This window comes from Mastigoproctus giganteus, chromosome 9 (assembly GCF_048544385.1).
Source record: "Mastigoproctus giganteus isolate SK-2022 chromosome 9, ASM4854438v1, whole genome shotgun sequence".
Lineage (NCBI taxonomy): Eukaryota > Metazoa > Arthropoda > Arachnida > Uropygi > Thelyphonidae > Mastigoproctus > Mastigoproctus giganteus.
In genome coordinates this window covers 40,719,607-40,738,158 of record NC_143583.1, presented here as the reverse complement: position 1 = coordinate 40,738,158, position 18,552 = coordinate 40,719,607, and the positions used below count along the sequence as shown (strand labels likewise).

At 38.3% G+C, this 18,552-nt stretch overlaps 1 protein-coding gene across 1 annotated transcript in view; it reads left to right on the top strand.

The window, feature by feature from the left end:
* The window catches only part of Dap160 (dynamin associated protein 160), a 531,520-nt gene that overhangs the window by 157,780 nt on the left and 355,188 nt on the right, over window positions 1–18,552 (top strand). The window contains exon 9 of the mRNA XM_090381606.1: window positions 10,979–11,053. Coding sequence (XP_090237732.1) covers window positions 10,979–11,053 — 75 coding nt within the window. The remainder of the gene's footprint in view (window positions 1–10,978; window positions 11,054–18,552) is intronic.

Genomic DNA, 18,552 nt, shown 5'->3' with positions numbered 1-18,552 from the left:
AATAAATTGCAGTCAATAAATGAGTGCTGTAAAAGGAATGGCACGTGAAATGAACAACTGAGTTATATTGGCACACTGATTTAACTGTGGACTATTGCATTATGGCTGAGATATTGCTTAGTGTCAATTGCACTGTCTCTAGAGAGCACTATTAAAGCTGGGTATTTGGTTCATAGTGTCATGTGTTCTTTGCATATGTTAAAGTTATTTTATTTAGTTTATTTTCCACAAGAAGGAAAGGTAAAATTTTTTTTGAAGATTATGCTTGCAGAATTTTAATTCATTAATTTGCAAAAAAAAAAAAAAAAAAATCTGTAGTGTGTACAGTCTACTGATAAAACTTTTGTAAAAAGTGTTTTCCTATAAAATTTTAACCTAAAGGGTTGTTATACTGGATCCACCACCTTGGACATCAGGACTGAAAAGGAACTAGTAGTTGTTGATGACTCTGTTGTCAGGGAAACATGCTTTGTAAAAAGGATAGGTGGAACAGGACCAGGGTATGTCTGCTAGGGGCAAAGGTTGATGACGTTGTAGAGCGGATATCATCTTTTAAGTGCACAAAAGGTGATATAGTTGTACATGTAGGCACTAATGATATTATGAGTAGGAGACTGGCGGAATTACTTAACAAGTACAGATCACTGTTGAAAAAAAAGCTGTGAATTAGGGTTGAATTTGAAAGTGTCTGCAATTCTGCCCAGACACGATAGGAGGGAGTATATGATGAGAGCCCTGTCAATCAATTCAGCCCTGGAAAGATTGTGCAAGGCTCAAGGGGTAGAATTTTTTTTTAGCCTGGTCTGTACTTGTTAACAGGAGAGACTGCTTCTACAGGGATGGGATACACTTAAATAGAAAGGATGCAAAAATGTTTGCTGATGCTATCGAGGCAGTGTTAGGTGGGTCAGAAAACTGCTAGCTTGGGGGGGATACAAGGACTAATAGATTAACAGTAGCCACTGGCAGAGGTGAAAGTGATTCTTGCACTGCTTCTATTGGAATGAGCAGCAGCCTGGAAAACAAAACAGAATGCAGGATATTTCAGAGACTGCTGGGAGTCACTGTGGTACAAGTAAACACATGGGTTGCGTTAGGGTAGCTAAGAATAGGAACAGGTGCATGTATACTTGTGTGTACACGAATGCTAGGAGTTTGGCAAATTAATTTGATGAATTTGAGGTATTGCTCAAAACATCAAATGCAGATATTGTTGGGATATCAGAGACGTGGTGTCACACAGATATAAGGAATGCAGAACTGGAATTAGGGGAGTGCAGTGTGTACAGAAAGGATAGACAGGATAGGAAGGGAGGAGGGGTAATGTTAAGAAACACACAAAAGCCAAGGAAGTGAAGCCAGTGGACATCGCTGGACACTGCAGTGTCGAGTCAGTTTGGTGTGACATAAGCATTGGGAAATCAAAATTGAGAGTAGGAGTGTGCTACAGGCCCAATGACTCTGGTGAGTATAATAAGAAACTGTACAGGGAAATAGTGGGCCAGTAAATCAGAGAGTCTTATAATGGGGGATTTTAATTTCCCAGATATTGACTGGAATTTGTGGATTGGTCACTCACACACTGGCAAGGCTTTTGTGGATTTATTGGATGATTGTTTTCTACCTCAGCATGTTCAGGAGGCAACTAGAGGGAGTAATACTCTTGATCTGATTATCAGTAATGATTCTTCATGCATTAAGAATCTGCAGATAAAGGAACCATTAGGTGGCAGTGATCACAGTGTGCTGAAGTGGGGTTTACTCAAAAAATAACTACCATCAGGGGTAAAGGGAAGGGTTTTTGCTTTCATAAAGGTGATTACGATGGACTGAGACAGTATTGAAATTCTATACAGTGGGACCAACTGATGATGTTATTACCAACAGCAAATTCAAAATGGGAAACATTCAAAGAACTTATCTTGGAAGCTACTAGGCTTTACATACCAACTAAGAAATATTGTTCAAGGTTTAGACCTAAATGGATCTCAGATGAACTATTGAGACATATGGCAGAGAAGAAAAATGCATGGGATACATATAAATTAACACGTGACACAGAAGCCAATGATAGATATAAGCTGGTCTGTAACCAAGTTACAAAGGATGGTTAGGCAGGCAAAGGCAGATTAAGAGAAATCTTTGTATCCTTTGCCATCAAAAGATACAAAGAAAAACTGCAAAAATTCTTTATTTTATGTAAACTCTAGAAGGAAGGTGTGAATCAGATTGGTCCACCTTGATATCGATGGTTCAACTGTTGATGATCCTGCTTAAATGGCTAACAAACTAAATGAATATTTTGCATCGACATTCATACATGAGGAGTTATTCAGTGAGGGGAATGCCAGAGGTGTATTCAGCTCTGGCAGAAAGCTAGATAATCTTGTAATAACTGAGAGTCAAGTGGAGGAGAAATTGTTGATTATAAACACAAGAAAGACACCTGGGGTGGATGGGATCTATCCAGTTATATTAAAGGAGGCAGCAAAGGAAGTAAACAAACCCTTTAGCCATAATTATGAGAGCTTCCTTGGACTCAGGGGAGGTACCCATAGACTGGAGATGTGCAAATGTGACCCCAATTCACAAACGAGGATTGTTGTTGTTTTTGGTTTTTATGAGCATTAGCAACTAAGGCCATATTACTCCGGGATATACGGTGGTCATTCCCTGACCTTTCCGCATCTTCCGTATTTGGTGGTGACGGGCTCGAACTCCGGTTTAATCAAGAAGCATGTGAAACGCACTACTGCTCCTTCCCACCTGGCTACAGAGGCACCCAAAGAAGGATCAAAGGCTGACACAAGTAATTATAGACCTGTGAGTTTAACTCCTGTTCCAGAAAAATTAATGGAGGCACTGATTAAAGAAGCACTGCAGAATCATCTAGACAAGACTTCAGTTATAGCTCGGACACAGCATGGTTTTGTTAAGGGAAAGTCTTGCCTGACCAATTTGATTGGATACTATGATGCAGTCACTAAAGAACTGGATGCAGGGAATAACTTTGATATTATATATTTGGATCTTAGAAAGGCTTTTGATACTGTTCCACATGGAAGACTGCTGCACAAATTGGAGCAGTGTGGCATTGGAGGCAAATTGCTGCTATGGATAAAGGGATGGTTGAGTGGGAGAAGCAGAGTGGTAATCAATGGACACTGCTCATCATGGACTAATGTTATTAGTGGAGTCCCTCAGGGTTCAGTGTTGGGTCCATTATTGTTTTCTGTATTTATAAATGATATTAATGATGGTGTATCAAGCTTAATGTTCAAGTTTGCATACGATACAAAGGTTGGCAGGGTTGTTAAGGATACTACTGATGCTATGCTGCTGCAACAGGATCTGGAAAGGTTGAGCAGATGGGCTGAGAGGTGGCAAATGAAGTTTAACATTGACAAATATAAAGTAAAGTACTACATATGGGGAAACAGCAACCCCAGAGCAACTTATCAACTCTGTGGTACTACACTGACAGTGGTAGAGAATGAAAAGCACCTGGGGGTTATTGTGCAGGCAGATATGAAGTTCTCTGAGCAGTGCAGATGGGCTGCAAGAGTAGCTCATGGGGTCTTGTCAGTGATATACAGGAATTTTTCTAGCAGGGATAAGGAGGTGATTATTCCATTGTATAAGGAAATGGTCAGGCCACACCTAGAGTATTGTATACATGTCTGGAGGCATTATTTCAAGAAGGATGTAGAGCTGCTGGAACGAGTACAGAGAAGGGCAACAAGATTAGTGAATGGAACAAAGGGTTGCTCTTACGAAGAAAGGCTTAAGTTTTGCAAATTACAGTGTCTGGAGACTAGACACTGGCGAGTTGATCTGATAGAGGTGTATAAAACCTTGAATGGTTTAAGCATGCTCAATGCTGATGGGATTCTTCCTCTTGCTCAGAATAATCACCTGAGAGGGCATAAATTCAGATTGAGGAAAGACAGCTGTAGGATAGATGTGCAGAAATTTGCCTTTAGCCAGTGGGTAGTTTTTTGGCGGAAAAGAGTTCCATCCCTTGTTGTGGAAGTTGATAGCCTAAATAAATTTAAGGCTCATCTGGACAGGTATTTCGAATGAACGGAAGGGTGAAATAGAAGTGTTTTTTTTTTTTTTTTTTTTGGCTGATGCTGCATAAGCTTGCTTTCTTGCATCATATGCCTCTACCAATGCTAATATGATTGCACCACTTGTTAAGCCCACTCTGAGGGCGGTGGAGATATCGTCTGGTGTTAGTTTGGTTCTGCTGCCAAGGGTTTGGTCGTTATCTAAGAGTTGCTTTGCACATGTGATGGCAAGTTCTACTGGGATGGAGGTGAAAAGTGACACTACATCAAATGATGCCATGATTTGATCTTATGAGATGGATATGGTTCGGATCCGTGCTATGAATTCACTACTGTTGGAGATGGTGTTGGTGGTCTTGCCTACTAGGGGAGAAAGCAGTCCCGAGACAAAGTTAGCTAATACATAACTTGGTGAGCCACAACAGGAGGCAATGAGTCTTAACGGTATACCTTCTTTGTGAACCTTCAGTAGTCCGTAGAATTGTGGAATCTCACAGCCGGAGGCACGGAGGTGATTACGTGTTGATTCAGTTATTTTCTTCTGTTTAAGCCAACTGTTGACGATAATGTTCACTTTCAACTCCCATCGTTCCAAAGCTTTGATGGGAGGAAAGGTTAAAAATTGGTAAACAGAAGTGTCCTGCAAGAGCAGCAAGGCTTTTGTCTCGTAATCTGTGCGAGTCATTACGACTGTTCGACATCCTTTATCTGCCGGGAGGATGACAATGGACGAGTCCGGCTGCCTGATTCCACAATTCTACGGACTACTGAAGGTTCATAAAGAAGGTACACCGTTAAGACCCATTATCTCCTGTTGTGGCTCACAGAGTTATGAATTAGCTAAGCTTGTCTTGGGGCTCCTTTCTCCCCTAGTAGGCAAGGCCACCAACCCTGTCTCTAACAGTAGTGAATTCATAGAACAGACCCGAACCATATCCATCTCACAAGATCAAATCATGGCATCATTTGATGTAATTTCACTTTTCACCTCCATCCTGGTACAACTTGCCATCACATGTGCAAAGCAACTCTTAGATAACGACCAAACTAACACCAGACGATATCTCCACTGCCCTCAGACTGTACTTAACAGGTAGTACAATCAGGTTCAAAGACTCCATTTACTAACAAGTACACGGCATAGCCATGGATTTCTTGGTTAGTTTAGTCATGGCAAACATCGCGATGGAGGAATTAGAGGGTTGTGCATTTACGAATGTACCAGATCCCATTACCTTTTGGTGTCGCTATGTGGACGATGTGTTCATAGTTATCCCCAGAAATTCAGGTGACCGAATCTTAGACCACCCCAATTCTCTATCGCCTTTCATAAAATTCATCATTGAGCTAGAATCGGACAACATCATACCATACTTAAACACACTTGTCTGTCGCGAGGGCACTCGCTTGAAGATAACTGTCCATCGTAAACCAATGTGTGCTGGCCAATTTACCAACTTCCGGTCAGCACACGTATGCGTAGCCATCTTCTTGCCACTGCACGAATCTTGCTAACTCGTGCCTGGATCCACTCTAGCTCTGTAAATGAGAGGTGCATAAGGTATAAGGTATGTTCGTGTCAGACGGCACCTGGGATTTCTCCCATCTCCGCGTGTGTTTCGCTGTATCGAGGACAGTACACTGTCAAGCCAGAGACTTGAAAGTGTGTGGGTCGTGTCTGTGCAGTGTGATATGTTGTGCCCATTGTTTATCCGGCTTATTGGCCGCCAGGCCCCTAGTGGGGTCCGACGTTGCCCATACCCTGCCACGTGGAGGCTAGCCGGGTGTATCCAGTATCACAACAATTTGCTCTGGCAGGTCCTGCCACCTAGTTTCCTGGGATTTCAGTGGCTAGGACCTATTTAAAAAATAAATAAATAAATAAAATAAAATAAAAGTTTATGCATTTGACATTAATGCTTAATGGGATTGCTGTTAGGAAATCGCTGGTTAGGGTTGAACACTAAAGAGATGTGTTAAAGGCCAAACAGGTCGGGCAAAATTTTGATGTTATTAAATTTAGACATGTAACACTAGATAAAAGCTGATAGTGTTAGATATCTTAGAGATTTGCACAAAACCGGTAGAATTTAGACGTTGGTTATAATTTGGCGGCATTGTTAAGGGGTGTACTCGGTCGATTTAGTGAGAGAGAGGGGGGAGATTGAAGACTGGGGAGGAAACAGATAGAAGAATAGGGACGGATAGAGTAGGCATCCCCAAAGAGGTCAGTGGAGACGAGCCCCACCAGGCGAAATATGGGGGGTAGGCAGGGAGGAGAGGAGACAGAAGTCCATCTCCTCCATTCCCTGCCTGGGGATGGGGTTTTAAAGGGAACCAGGTTAGAGTACCCAGTTCGGATCGCCAATGGCGTGTTGGCAGCAAAGGCGCAGAATGTCTTCGTCTGTGTCTTGTCCAAGGAGTGTCGAATCCGGTATGAAGGTCCAGCTGCCCATCCCGCTCTGGGGGTGGGATATGTTAGCTGGCAGTGGGGAACCTACCAGGTGAAGGGGGGGGAGGCGCACACATTTGCTTCATTCGGAATGTGCATTCTCACTCTACTTGCATTCTTTTTTATTTATTTTTTTTTTTTATTTTTATTTTTTTATACTTTTTTCTTATTTTATAATTTTTTTTTATTTATTTATTTTTTATTTTTTTATACTTTTTTCTTATTTTATAATTTTTTTTATTATTTATTTATTTTTTTATTTTTTATACTTTTTTCTTATTTTATAATTTTTTTTTTATTATTTATTTATTTTTTTATTTTTTATACTTTTTTCTTATTTTATAATTTTTTTTATTATTTATTTATTTTTTTATTTTTTATACTTTTTTCTTATTTTATAATTTTTTTTTATTATTTATTTATTTATTTTTTTATTTTTTATACTTTTTTCTTATTTTATATATATATATTTTTTTTTTTTTTTTTTTTTTCACTCAACTCATTCATCTTTTTCTCACACACCAGGAGGGGATGCAATGATGGGTAGCGTAAATTTAAATACTAATTAAAACCAAGGTTAGTGTGTGCTTAACTGAGCATTTGTGTTCTTTTCTCTCACGCTTGCACTTTTATTCATTCTTCTAGTTCTCATCTCATTTATTCGACTCTTTCTTTCTGTACTGCACTCTCTGGGCACCGCAACTTACTGTTATTCTTCAGTTGTGGTGCAGGCCTGGCTGCAAGGTTTTTTTTTTTTTTTTTTTGCAGGCCAGGGGAGAATGCAGTGATAGTGTTTATGTGGTTTGTAAATGTTTGTTGGTACAGTATATATAAAGTAATGTAAGTTATTTTTAACTTTGTATTCTTTCGGCCAATTACATTTGCTCTTCTGCTCACTCCCGTTCACTTTCTCTGCATGCATTCCCATCCCCCTCCCCTACATTGGTTTGGGGCCCCAGGTTCCTACACATGGCATGGTAGTCATGGGGAGTTTTGTTATGTCAGGTTTCTGTCAGGGTGCAGAATACTGCTATCCTAACAGTTTTTAAGTCATCATCTGGGCGTGGTGGGAAACTTGGGCAATTTTACTATTGATTATTGTTTAATTGCTGGGGGGCTGAAATTGCTCTGCGCATTTCGAAAACTTTCTGTGTGAAAGATGTAAAAGCTTTATAATTTTGCTCTTCTATGATGAAGAGATGTTCTTCTCTCCTGGGAAGGGGACCAATCTGTGCTATTAGCTCTGTTCTGGGGATGTCATATATTATACATTCATAGAGAATGTGTGCCCAGTCTTCACTTTCGCCACAGGTGCAGTTTGGGTCATCGGTCAGGCCTAAGGAGGTTAGTTTCGCCTTTAGGGAACCGTGCCCTGTCAATATAAATGTTGTAAAAAGTCCAGGGGCATACCACTTAGGTGGCTTTGGGCTAACCATTGACACCAGTGGCAGAAACCGTTTGGTGACCAGACCTCTGGTTTCCTGCTCCCACTTTGTTTGCCATAGCTCGTGGAGCTTTGTGGCTATTCTTTTTCTTTCATCATTGAAGGTATTGGTTGTATCAAGGGCTATCCCCAGAAATTCTGTGGGTATGCCCTTTTTAAATCTATAATATAAGCCTCTTTTGGCTACTTCCAGGTAAAGTGGGAGAGTTCCGGCCAGCAACTGTAGTGCAGGTGTGCTTACTGTGCGACATGCTCTGGTAATAGTGAGTAGTATTGTCCTTTGTATCGATTCTAATTTATTCCTATTTCTTACTATGGCCGAGCGGATGAACCACGCACCGGCTCCATAGGTGATAACAGGCAGGAACATTGCACGGTATATGATTGCCAAGGTCTTTCTTTTGAGTCCCCAGTCTGCTCGACTGATCCTGGCAATCATACCTGCATAATTTCGCACTTTCTTCGCCAAGTAGATCAAATGGGGGTAAAAAGTTAATTTTGAATCAAAGACCACTCCAAGATATTTTAGTTCTGTTACCATTTTTATAGTGATTGTGTTAATTTTGATTTGTGGGCATCTTCTCATGTCCAAATTACCTTTTAGAAGTATTTGTTTGGTTTTTTCAGGTGATATTTTGAGCATGTGCATTTGTGCCCACTCCTGCAGCTGCAAGAGAGCGGCATTTGATCTTTGCTCTACAACCACTCGTGAGTTGCCTTTTACAAGGAAAATCATGTCATCTGCAAAGGCCAGGCTTTCCACGGGGCCCAGATCCAAGGCCAGAAATTCATCCAGAACAATGTTCCAAAAGAAAGGGCCAAGGATTGATCCCTGCGGGCAGCCTTTATTCACAGGGCGTGTCAATTCCTGGAACCTTGTGCGTACTGAGACACTTCTGTCTGTAAGGTAGCTGTTTATTACCTTATAGAGGTTTTGTGGGGCATTTGCCTGGCGAAGTCTCCTAAGGACACTAGGCCACCACAGTGAGTCAAATGCCCCAGCAAAGTCAATGAAGATTGCCAGCATATATTTCTCCTCTGTGTTTTTAACTGTTGTCAGTAGGTGGTGCATGGCATCCTCCGTAGAATTGCCCTGCTTAAAACCATACTGATTGTTGGAATGCAAGCCTGCTTCTGTGTAATATTGAGCTAATCTGCTGTATATTAATCTTTCGTATATTTTCCCCAGTACAGGGAGTAGGGCTATTGGTCTATATGATTTGGGATCAGTAGGGAGTTTTTCAGGGTTTTTCAGAATTAACCTTAACACAGCTTGTTTCCATATTTTTGGGAATATACCTTCTGTCATACAGTTATTATATAGTGCTATTAATTTATCTGGTGCTAAATGAGAGGTGCACCGAAATTGCTAAAGTCAAGGCGGATCTTACGAGGTGTGGCTATCCCATAAATACCCTTGACAGGTGCGACCTACAGACACATGGCCACATAGCGACAAACAGAAACATCCAAGGTAATGGCTCAACCGCGAGTGCCTTTATTCCATACTACCCAAACCTATCACAACAGATTTGTAGTCTTAAAATCACATGGGATAAAATGCGTACAACTCCCAGGCAGAAAGTTACGATCCCTCATCCCTAAAGTAAAAGCACCGGTCCCCACCTTAGTACAAAGCAGATTGGTCTACCGCATCTCTTGCCATGACTGCACTAGCTGCTACATCAGGGAAACTGGGAGACAGCTCAAAAACGCCTTTCCGAACACGAAAGAGCAATCCACTTAGCGGATGTTGAGCACTCAGCTATTGCTGAACACGTTTGGGCAACCCACCACGACACTGACCCACACCGCGATGTTGTGATTGTGGATAGGTCCCGCCACTATCGACGACGCGCCTGGTTGGAGTCGTTGAACATCAAATGCTCCAATACCTCAGTCAACAGGAGCAGTGGATGTAGAGTTCACCCTATCATTGAAACAGCAATCCTGACTATTGACAAACGCTGGCAACGTCTGCATGCATCACAGCCACAGGCTTCAACATCCAACAATTAATCACGCACTTCATGTACAAGATTGGCAGTACATGCCCTCATGCTCCATTCTTAACTGTCAGTTTAACTGAGGAAGGTTGACAAAACAACCGAAAGCTTTTTGTTTGTATGTATCTAATCTATTTATATTTCCTATTATTAAACTTGTCACAATCTGTTTTCGCTCTGAGTTACAGTAATTTTGATAATAATGAATCCAGAGTGCACAGGCCTCTCTTTAATCATATCAGATCAACCCTGGTTTTTAGCAACTCTTAACCCATAAGGATAGCATATGGCATTTCAAGGCATCTCATGAGTAGCTATTTACATGATGATCCTCCCTTCTTATTTTGGTACCACTTCATTTACATATTTATTTGTTGTGTTGTTCTACAATTTTGTGATTGCAAAGTTATCCTGGGATGGTAAAGTTAGAATTTGTTTATTCCTGTCTTTAACTAATTTTTATCTCATTTTTACTTTATTTTAACTCATTAGTTTTATATTTTTATGTTAATTTTTATCATTTTACCTCGACATACTATGTTGGTTGGAGATATTAAAGAATATTTTGATATTTTTCCTTAATCACTTTTATCCTAATGAAAAGAGCCTTAGAAATTAGAATATTCACAAGTATAGACAGTGATACTACCTGGTCTCAGTTGTCTTGGTGCCAAGGCAACATTTATGTTTAAGTAGAACAAACGTATATAACTTAATTTTGGCTAAAAAAATAAATAAATGAACTGTGATAGTCTAATAATGCTGTATTATTAGAGTAATTCAGCATTATTTGAATAAAAATAAAATAAAAATATAGTTCCAAACTTTTGAGAATATGATAATATAATTATAATTACCAGTCACTGAGTTTTAGATTGTTTTTTTTGGAAAGCTTCATATGGATTGCATCTATTTTAATTTACTAAATATGTAATTAAATATGCTTTTTAATATTTTTTATCCATTATTATTCTGTAAAATGTTAATTACACTAGATTTATTTTAGCTGGCTCTGGATCTAGTCATGTCCTTGAAGTTTCAGGAATTGATGCAAAGGAAGATGAACGGCTGAAGGCTTTAGGTAAACATTTTATCATGTGTTATTTTTGAAAAATCAGTCAATTAAATTAATTTAAATTCTGCTTAATTTTATTTTATGTTAATTAAGAAATTAGCTGTCAGGTGTGCTGGGGAACATTTTTGTGAAATATGTGGAATGCATAATATGTGGTTTAGAATCAGAGGCATAGCTACCAGTGTAAGAATTAACAAGGAGTAAGGCCCATGGAGGGGAGGAACAAGAGTCTGTTCCAAAATTAATATTATAGAAAAACATACTATATCAAATAATAATAGTAGAGAACCACTGTTATTTTTTTATATTTCAGGTAACAGTGGCTAGTGTTGAAAAGTCATTTAGTAAATTAAAAATAATAAAACACTACAAAAAAAATTCTATAGGGCAAGCTGGATTAAACAATCTTACTGTTATTAGCTATTGAATACAAAGAGAAAATGGATCTTAAAGAACTAATTAGCAATTTTGCAAAAATAGTGGAAAGAAAGATGAGTTTATAAATAAGATCCAAACTTTTAAATTAATCTAATTATAATATTATGCATTATTAAATTGTTTGTTTATTTTTATATACTGACTTTTTAACAGTTTTTATAATTTGGATTTGTTGAATATTACTTAATGCAAAACATTATAAATAATATTTTTACACGTTTTCATTTTAACAAAAACAGAGGGAGGGAAGTTGTTGCATAGGGGACCAAAAATTCTAGCTACACCACTGTTTAAACTAAAAGTTTTTGCTGTGCATTAGATATATTGTAACATTAAACCATATTATTTTAATTTATCTATTATTTTTTGCATGTATTTAATCTATTTTGAAATGTTGGAATAGATGTAAAATGTATGTCAGAACAGATTAATGCCATCAATTGTAGATTGAACATTACATCAGTCTTTAATCTAATTACTGTAGTAAGAGTATAATTGGTATTATATAGGTATTCAAAGTGTATTAAAACATAGGCATAAAAGTACTCTGCGGGCCATAAGGCCAAAAGAACCTGTAAAGAATGATAGCCTTTGCTGGTCTACATTGTTATACCCTAGAAATAAACATATAATTAGCAATATTATATAAAATAAAATGATTATGTAGCTAATTAATGATATTTGGATACATTGAATGGAACTTTTCCCATTAAATATATCCCTACAATTAGCAAGGCAATCTGTTTCTGATCGTTATCTGCCTGTTTAACTAAGTCCAAATAATAAACATAAAGGCATTTTATGCTAGACTTTAAATTTAACAGCAAACAGGCAAGGTGGGATATATTGAATGGGGCTAGTCCTTGAAAAAGTTCTATTCAGTGTATCCGAATATCATTAATTAGCTAAATAATCATTATTTTATTTGATTCTATTTTATATAATATTGCTAATTATATGTTTATTTCTAGGGTATAGCAATGTAGACCAGCACAGGCTGTCTTATTCTTTATAGGTTCTTTTGGTCTTATGGCCCGCAGTGTACTTTTATCCCTATGTTTTAATACACTTTGAATACCTATATAGTACCAATTATACTCTTACTATAGTAATTATATATATATATATACTAAACTTATATTTCTTATTATTAAATTTGGTTCTACTTGGGAGCATCAGGTTTGTGGTGACCCCCAACCAACCCACTAGTTATATACAGGGTGTTTCAGTTAAACGTTTCAGAACTTCTAAGAGGGGTAGGGTACATCCTGACAACTCGAAATCATATAGCAATGTGGGGTCGGAAATGCTTTCCTGAAGCGGTATTGTACACAGAAGTCGTCGTGCGACGTCGTGAAGCACAGATTCGATTTTCAGTCAATGAATGGGCCGGTATTATGGGAGATCACCTCATCGGACCTTACCTGTTACCGTGTCGTCTAACCGGACCTATCTACTTGATCTTTCTGCAGCAAGTATTGCCACAACTTTTGAGAGATGAACAGATTTCTGCATCGACGCAACAGACAATGTGGTTCCAACACGATGGAGCCCCTGCCCATTATAGCGGAGATGTTCGTAACTACCTGGATGTCACATTTGGTCAACAGTGGATCGGACGTGGTGGTCCCGTGCGTTGGCCTGCTCGGTCACCCGACCTATCGTGTCTTGATTTTTATTTCTGGGGTCATATGAAATCGCTAGTTTATGACACCCCTGTTAACAATGCTGAGGAGCTTGTTGCAAGAATCGCAGTAGCTGCCGAAGAAATTCGCCTGGAGTATTCCAGAATGTTCGGATGTCCATGCGTCGGAGATGTGAGGCGTGCATTGTAGCCCGTGGAAGAAACTTCGAACACTTACTTTAATCCATGTACCTTTTGCTTCTTTTCATGTATTATTAAAACGATTTCTCACTTACGGTCTCTTTTCTTTTTATGGTGCTTCTGTGTACAACACCGCTTCAGGAAAGCATTTCCGACCCCACATTGCTATATGATTTCGAGTTGTCAGGATGTACCCTACCCCTCTTAGAAGTTCTGAAACGTTTAACTGAAACACCCTGTATAAACTAGCCCTGGAATGGATAGCCCAATGTACCATAGATACATGTTAATATATAACACATTGAAATTAATGTAAAATTTAAAGAAATTAATGAAAATTAACATTCTCCCTCTTGGCCATATATCTACCACTTCCTCAGGGGCTTTGAGCCAAACTAGAAGAATGTTTCATACATACCCATTTCTGTAATCTCTATACCAGTTTTCCTAGGATAACTTTAGGTCATAACTTGGTGGAAAAATTCTTTGGAATAAGGTAAGTAAATTATATGTACTTAAATATTTTTAATTAAACAGGGTGGTTTGCGTAAAAGACAGCAAACTGTGATAGGAGATTCAAAGCCCTACATGTATGTATCAGTTTAAAAAAACATTGTACCTCACCTCTGTATCTTGTGGTGGTCAGACTGAAAATGTTCATTTTTCCCAGCTTCTTTTGGTTTTGTGTGTGTAGTTCTATTTATTGTGCAGTTGTACTAGGTTTTTTTTTTTCCTCTATGGCATGGTAGTTAACTTGCCTATGGCAAGTTAACTACTACTCCACACAATCTTCTGCTTTCATGCGAATGGTCTGGATGGTACTTGTATTTTATAGTTCAGAAAAGGTATATTATATTTACTTGTTTTTATGTAGGATGAAGATACAGTTTGAACCCCAGGTTAATTGTGCATAGGCAAGGCTCATCACTTATCTCCAAGGTACCCGGATGTCCAAATTCAAATCCCTACTTGCAGAACTATAAACACCATAAAAAGTAAAGGCACTGAACATTATCACTATGGAAGAATATTACTTTCCACAAAATTTAACAACTAGAATTAATTAATTATTACAGCATCGTAGCAAACATGGAATATAACGAGAATCAACAGGGTTAAGTTTCACAGATTCACATGGAGGGTGTATATATGTATATAGTTACCCCCAAGGGCACATACTGGGCCTTTATACCTTAAAAAAGCATTGCCAGTCCATGCCTTATGGATAGCATGATTTACTTTAATTTTAATTCCTAAATATTAATATCTTTTATTTCTCATTGTTAAAATCATATTGTATCTATATCCTACATAAAAACAAGCAAATATAATATACCTTTCCCAAACTGTAAAATATAAGTAACATCCAGACCATTCACATGAAAGAGAAGATTAGTATTTGCCTATGGCAAGTTAACTATCATGCCACAGGGTAAAAAAACCTAGTACAACTGCGCAACAAATAGAACTACACACATAAAACCAAAATAAGGTGGGAAAAATTAACATTTTCAGTCTGACCACCACAGGATACAGAGGTGAGGTACAATGGTATTTTAATCTGATACATACCTGTAGGTAGGGCTTTGAATCTCCTATCACAGTTTGCTGTCTTTTACAAAAAGTAAACCACTCTGTTTAATTTAAAATATATAAGTACATAAAATTTACTTACCTTATTCCAAAAAGATTTTCCACCTATTATGACCTAAAGTTATCCTAGAAAAACTGGTATAGAGATTGTAGAAACAGGTTGTATGAAATTATTTTCTAGTTTGGCTATGTCTGCTGAAAGCGCATGAGGAAGTAGTAGATATATGACCAAGAGGAAGAATGTTTAATTTCTTTAAATTTTACATTAATTTCGATGTGTTATTATTAATATACAGTCGAACTTCCCTATAACAAATTCGATAAATCCAGCGAAAAAATTCGTTATAGAGAAATTTCGTTATACAGAGAATATCTTTTTTATTAGAAATTGTTATCTAATTAGAGAATGAAAATGAATCTACATTTATTTTTAATGTATTTTATTTCAAAAACATACTTATTTAGATTACGTTTACACAATTTTCGCCGGTAAGTATCACAAATTAAAAAAATCTGTAATTTTTGTTTGCACAGTACAGTTAAAAAATTGTCTGATTCTCAAAGAAAACCTCACATTTATTCAGAGCATTAAAAACATTATCAGGAACATTTTCACAAAACTGTAGACCCATACGAACCATTTTAAAAGCGTTAATCATTTCTTCGCGAGTTGGCTTTTCTATGGGTTGTTCTGATGCGTCTCTTCATCGTCATCGTTAATTTCTTCGTGATCGCGTCTAACACTGTTCAGCAGTATTTCATCTTCGTTTGTTCTGCTGTGATCTACATAAACATAACTATCCAGTGTTATTTCATTTTCGATGTTTCCAGATAATTCTAATAATGTCAGTTGTGAAAGGGGCAGTTCATCTTGTTCATCCAGTCGTTGTTCGACTTCTGTATTCAATGCAAATCCTGCTTTCGAAAAACAATTTTGAATAATGTATTCAGTGACATCGTTTGTCCAAACTTTTGCCAGTTCAGAGATGCAATCTCTAAGGTTAATTCTAACCTTCAAGTTTCTATTTTCTGATAACGCATTGACAATCTTCATTATTATTCCCTTTTGATAATGAAATTTAAAATTTTTAATAATGCCTTGGTCCATTGGCTGGAGTTTTGACGTTATGTTTGGTGGTAAAAACAACTTCACACTTAAGTTTGGCAGAAATACTGGCAGAATGTGCTGGACAGTTACCAACACGATTTTCCTTTTTTCTTTTGTTATACGCTTGTCTAGTTTTAATATCCATTCTTCAAAAATATCACTTGTCATCCATGCTTTTTTATTAAAAGGTATAGCCAACTTCCAATGATTTTGTGCCTCTTAAACATCTTGGGTTTTTGATATTCCGATGACTAAAAGTCAATTTCTCACTTCCTGTCATTTTTTTTTTTTTTTTTTATGTGAACCCCAGACATGAGAGGTATTAGAACCTATAGTACTTAGTACCATGCTTCGGTTGGAGGTTGAAAAGACGAAAGAAGATATTTGTTGACATTGGACTTGAACCTCTGTAGATCGTAATTTTCAGGAAATACGTATGAAGGAAGGTGTTCCAGAAAATGGCAGTTGAATGAATAAATGAGGAAGATGAAAAGTTGGTTCTGTGGGTTTGAAGTTGGTCAGTAAATGGATGTTGGCTGGTGACCCAAGTGTTCGGACTTTTGAAAGAGAGAGCGGGAATTATAGAAGCCAATTCAGAAGAACAGTGCCCATGGAAGTATCTGTAGAAGAGGCATGCAGCAGAAACAGTACGTCTATGAGAAAGTGAGTGGAGAGACTCTGTTAGAGATGAATCATTAATTAACCTAACTGCCCTCTTCTGAATGGAATCAAGAAGCCTGAGAGAGGTTTTGGGGGCACCACCCCAGTTGTGGGAACAATATTCCATGGCAGGGCGGATTTGCGATTTATACAGAATAAGCAGCTGTTTGGAAGAAAAGTAACACCGAGAGTGAAAGAGAAAACCAAATTTTTTAGATGCAGAGGAAGCAATATTTGTAATGTGCTTGTGCCAAGAGAGATTAGAAGTCAGGGTAATCCCCAAAAGAGATATATCATTTTGCCTAGAAATCTGAGTGTCACTAAAGATAAGCATAGGAGCAGAAGAATCCTTTTTGTGAGATTTAAGATAAGACTGAGTTTTAGAAGGGTTGAAATGAACTAAGTTGTCTTTGCCCCACTGGAGAATTACCTGAAGATCGGCATTTAAGGAATTGGTAGAAGATTTTCGAGAAGTTGAAGCTGATTGAGCAGGACAAGGTTTTGCAAAATGGAAAGTGGAATGCAATGTGCTATCATCGGCAAAACTATGGATAGGATTTCCAGTCAATGCAAGATGGTCATTAATATACAAGAGGAAAAGAGTGGGGGAAAGAACTGAACCTTGGGGGACACCGGCATTAGTGGAGAAGTTAGAAGACAGAGAGCCATCTACCATTACCCTCAGTGAGCGATCAGAGAGAACTGGATAACCAATTACTAAAATCAGTTGGCAAACCATAAGATGGAAGCTTGTTTAGAAGACCTTTATGCCAAACATGATCAAAAGCCTTTGAGATGTCAAGAGCAACTACTTGTGTTTCACCGAACCTTTCCATTGAATTAGTCCACAAATGGGTAACATAAGCCAGAATATCAGCAGTGGATCGACACTGACGGAATCCATACTGGCGATCGTAGATCAGGCGGAAGGTTTCTAGGTAGTTTAAGAGTTGGCGGTTAATTGATTTCTCCATTACTTTTTAGAAAGAGTAGAAGTAATTGCAATGGGACGATAATTGGATGGGAGGGATTTGTCACCCTTTTTAGGAACTGGTTGGATATGAGCAAATTTCCAAGCAGAAGGAAAAACACCTTTGGAATAAGAAAGTGAAAAAAGGCAGCAAAGAATTGGAGTGAGTTCAGTAGCACAGGTTTTGAGAACAAGTGGAGAAATACCATCAGGACCTGGAGCTTTCTTAGCATGAAGATTCATCAAAATCCTTCTGATATCCTTTTGATGGAAAAGCACAGGAAGCATTGAATGGAGCGTTGTTGGGAATGGTGGGAGGTGTTTTACCAAGATCATTAATACATGAGTTGGAAGAAAAATGGGATGCTAGCAGGTCAGCTTTATCCTTGGCTGAAGTGACAACAAAACCATCTGGTTTGGACAGAGGTGGGAGCAGAGATGGGCAAAAGTTGCGGCCAATAGCTTTGGCAAGGGACCAGAATGCTCGGCTACCATTAGGGCAAGAAGCAAGTTTTCTACTCTTAGGGTGCTTACATGTAGAACGCAGGTGACCGCTTACTTGGAACCAGTAGCGATACGCAGCTAAAGCTTCTCACTGGGTATGAACACATAGAAAGCAGTGACCGGTGCAACTTCTTACTGGGGTAGGTTTTACAGGCGCTACTGTATTGCAGAACGTTAATCCCTTTAGCTCTCGGGTAAAACCGCTACCGTAAAATTTTCGATTATCTCTTCCTGCAATTCAGTGGGTGTCCCGTAATTTTCAGGTGAAAACTTATCAAAAGATAAATAATTAGGGGAAAAGAGAGGGAGTGGGTTGTTTACTAATTGCCCATTGCGGGACATTCGATTAAATATTCGTTGGAATGAGCGCTGAAATAATTGAAAGAGGAAGGGAATAATGTCGCTGC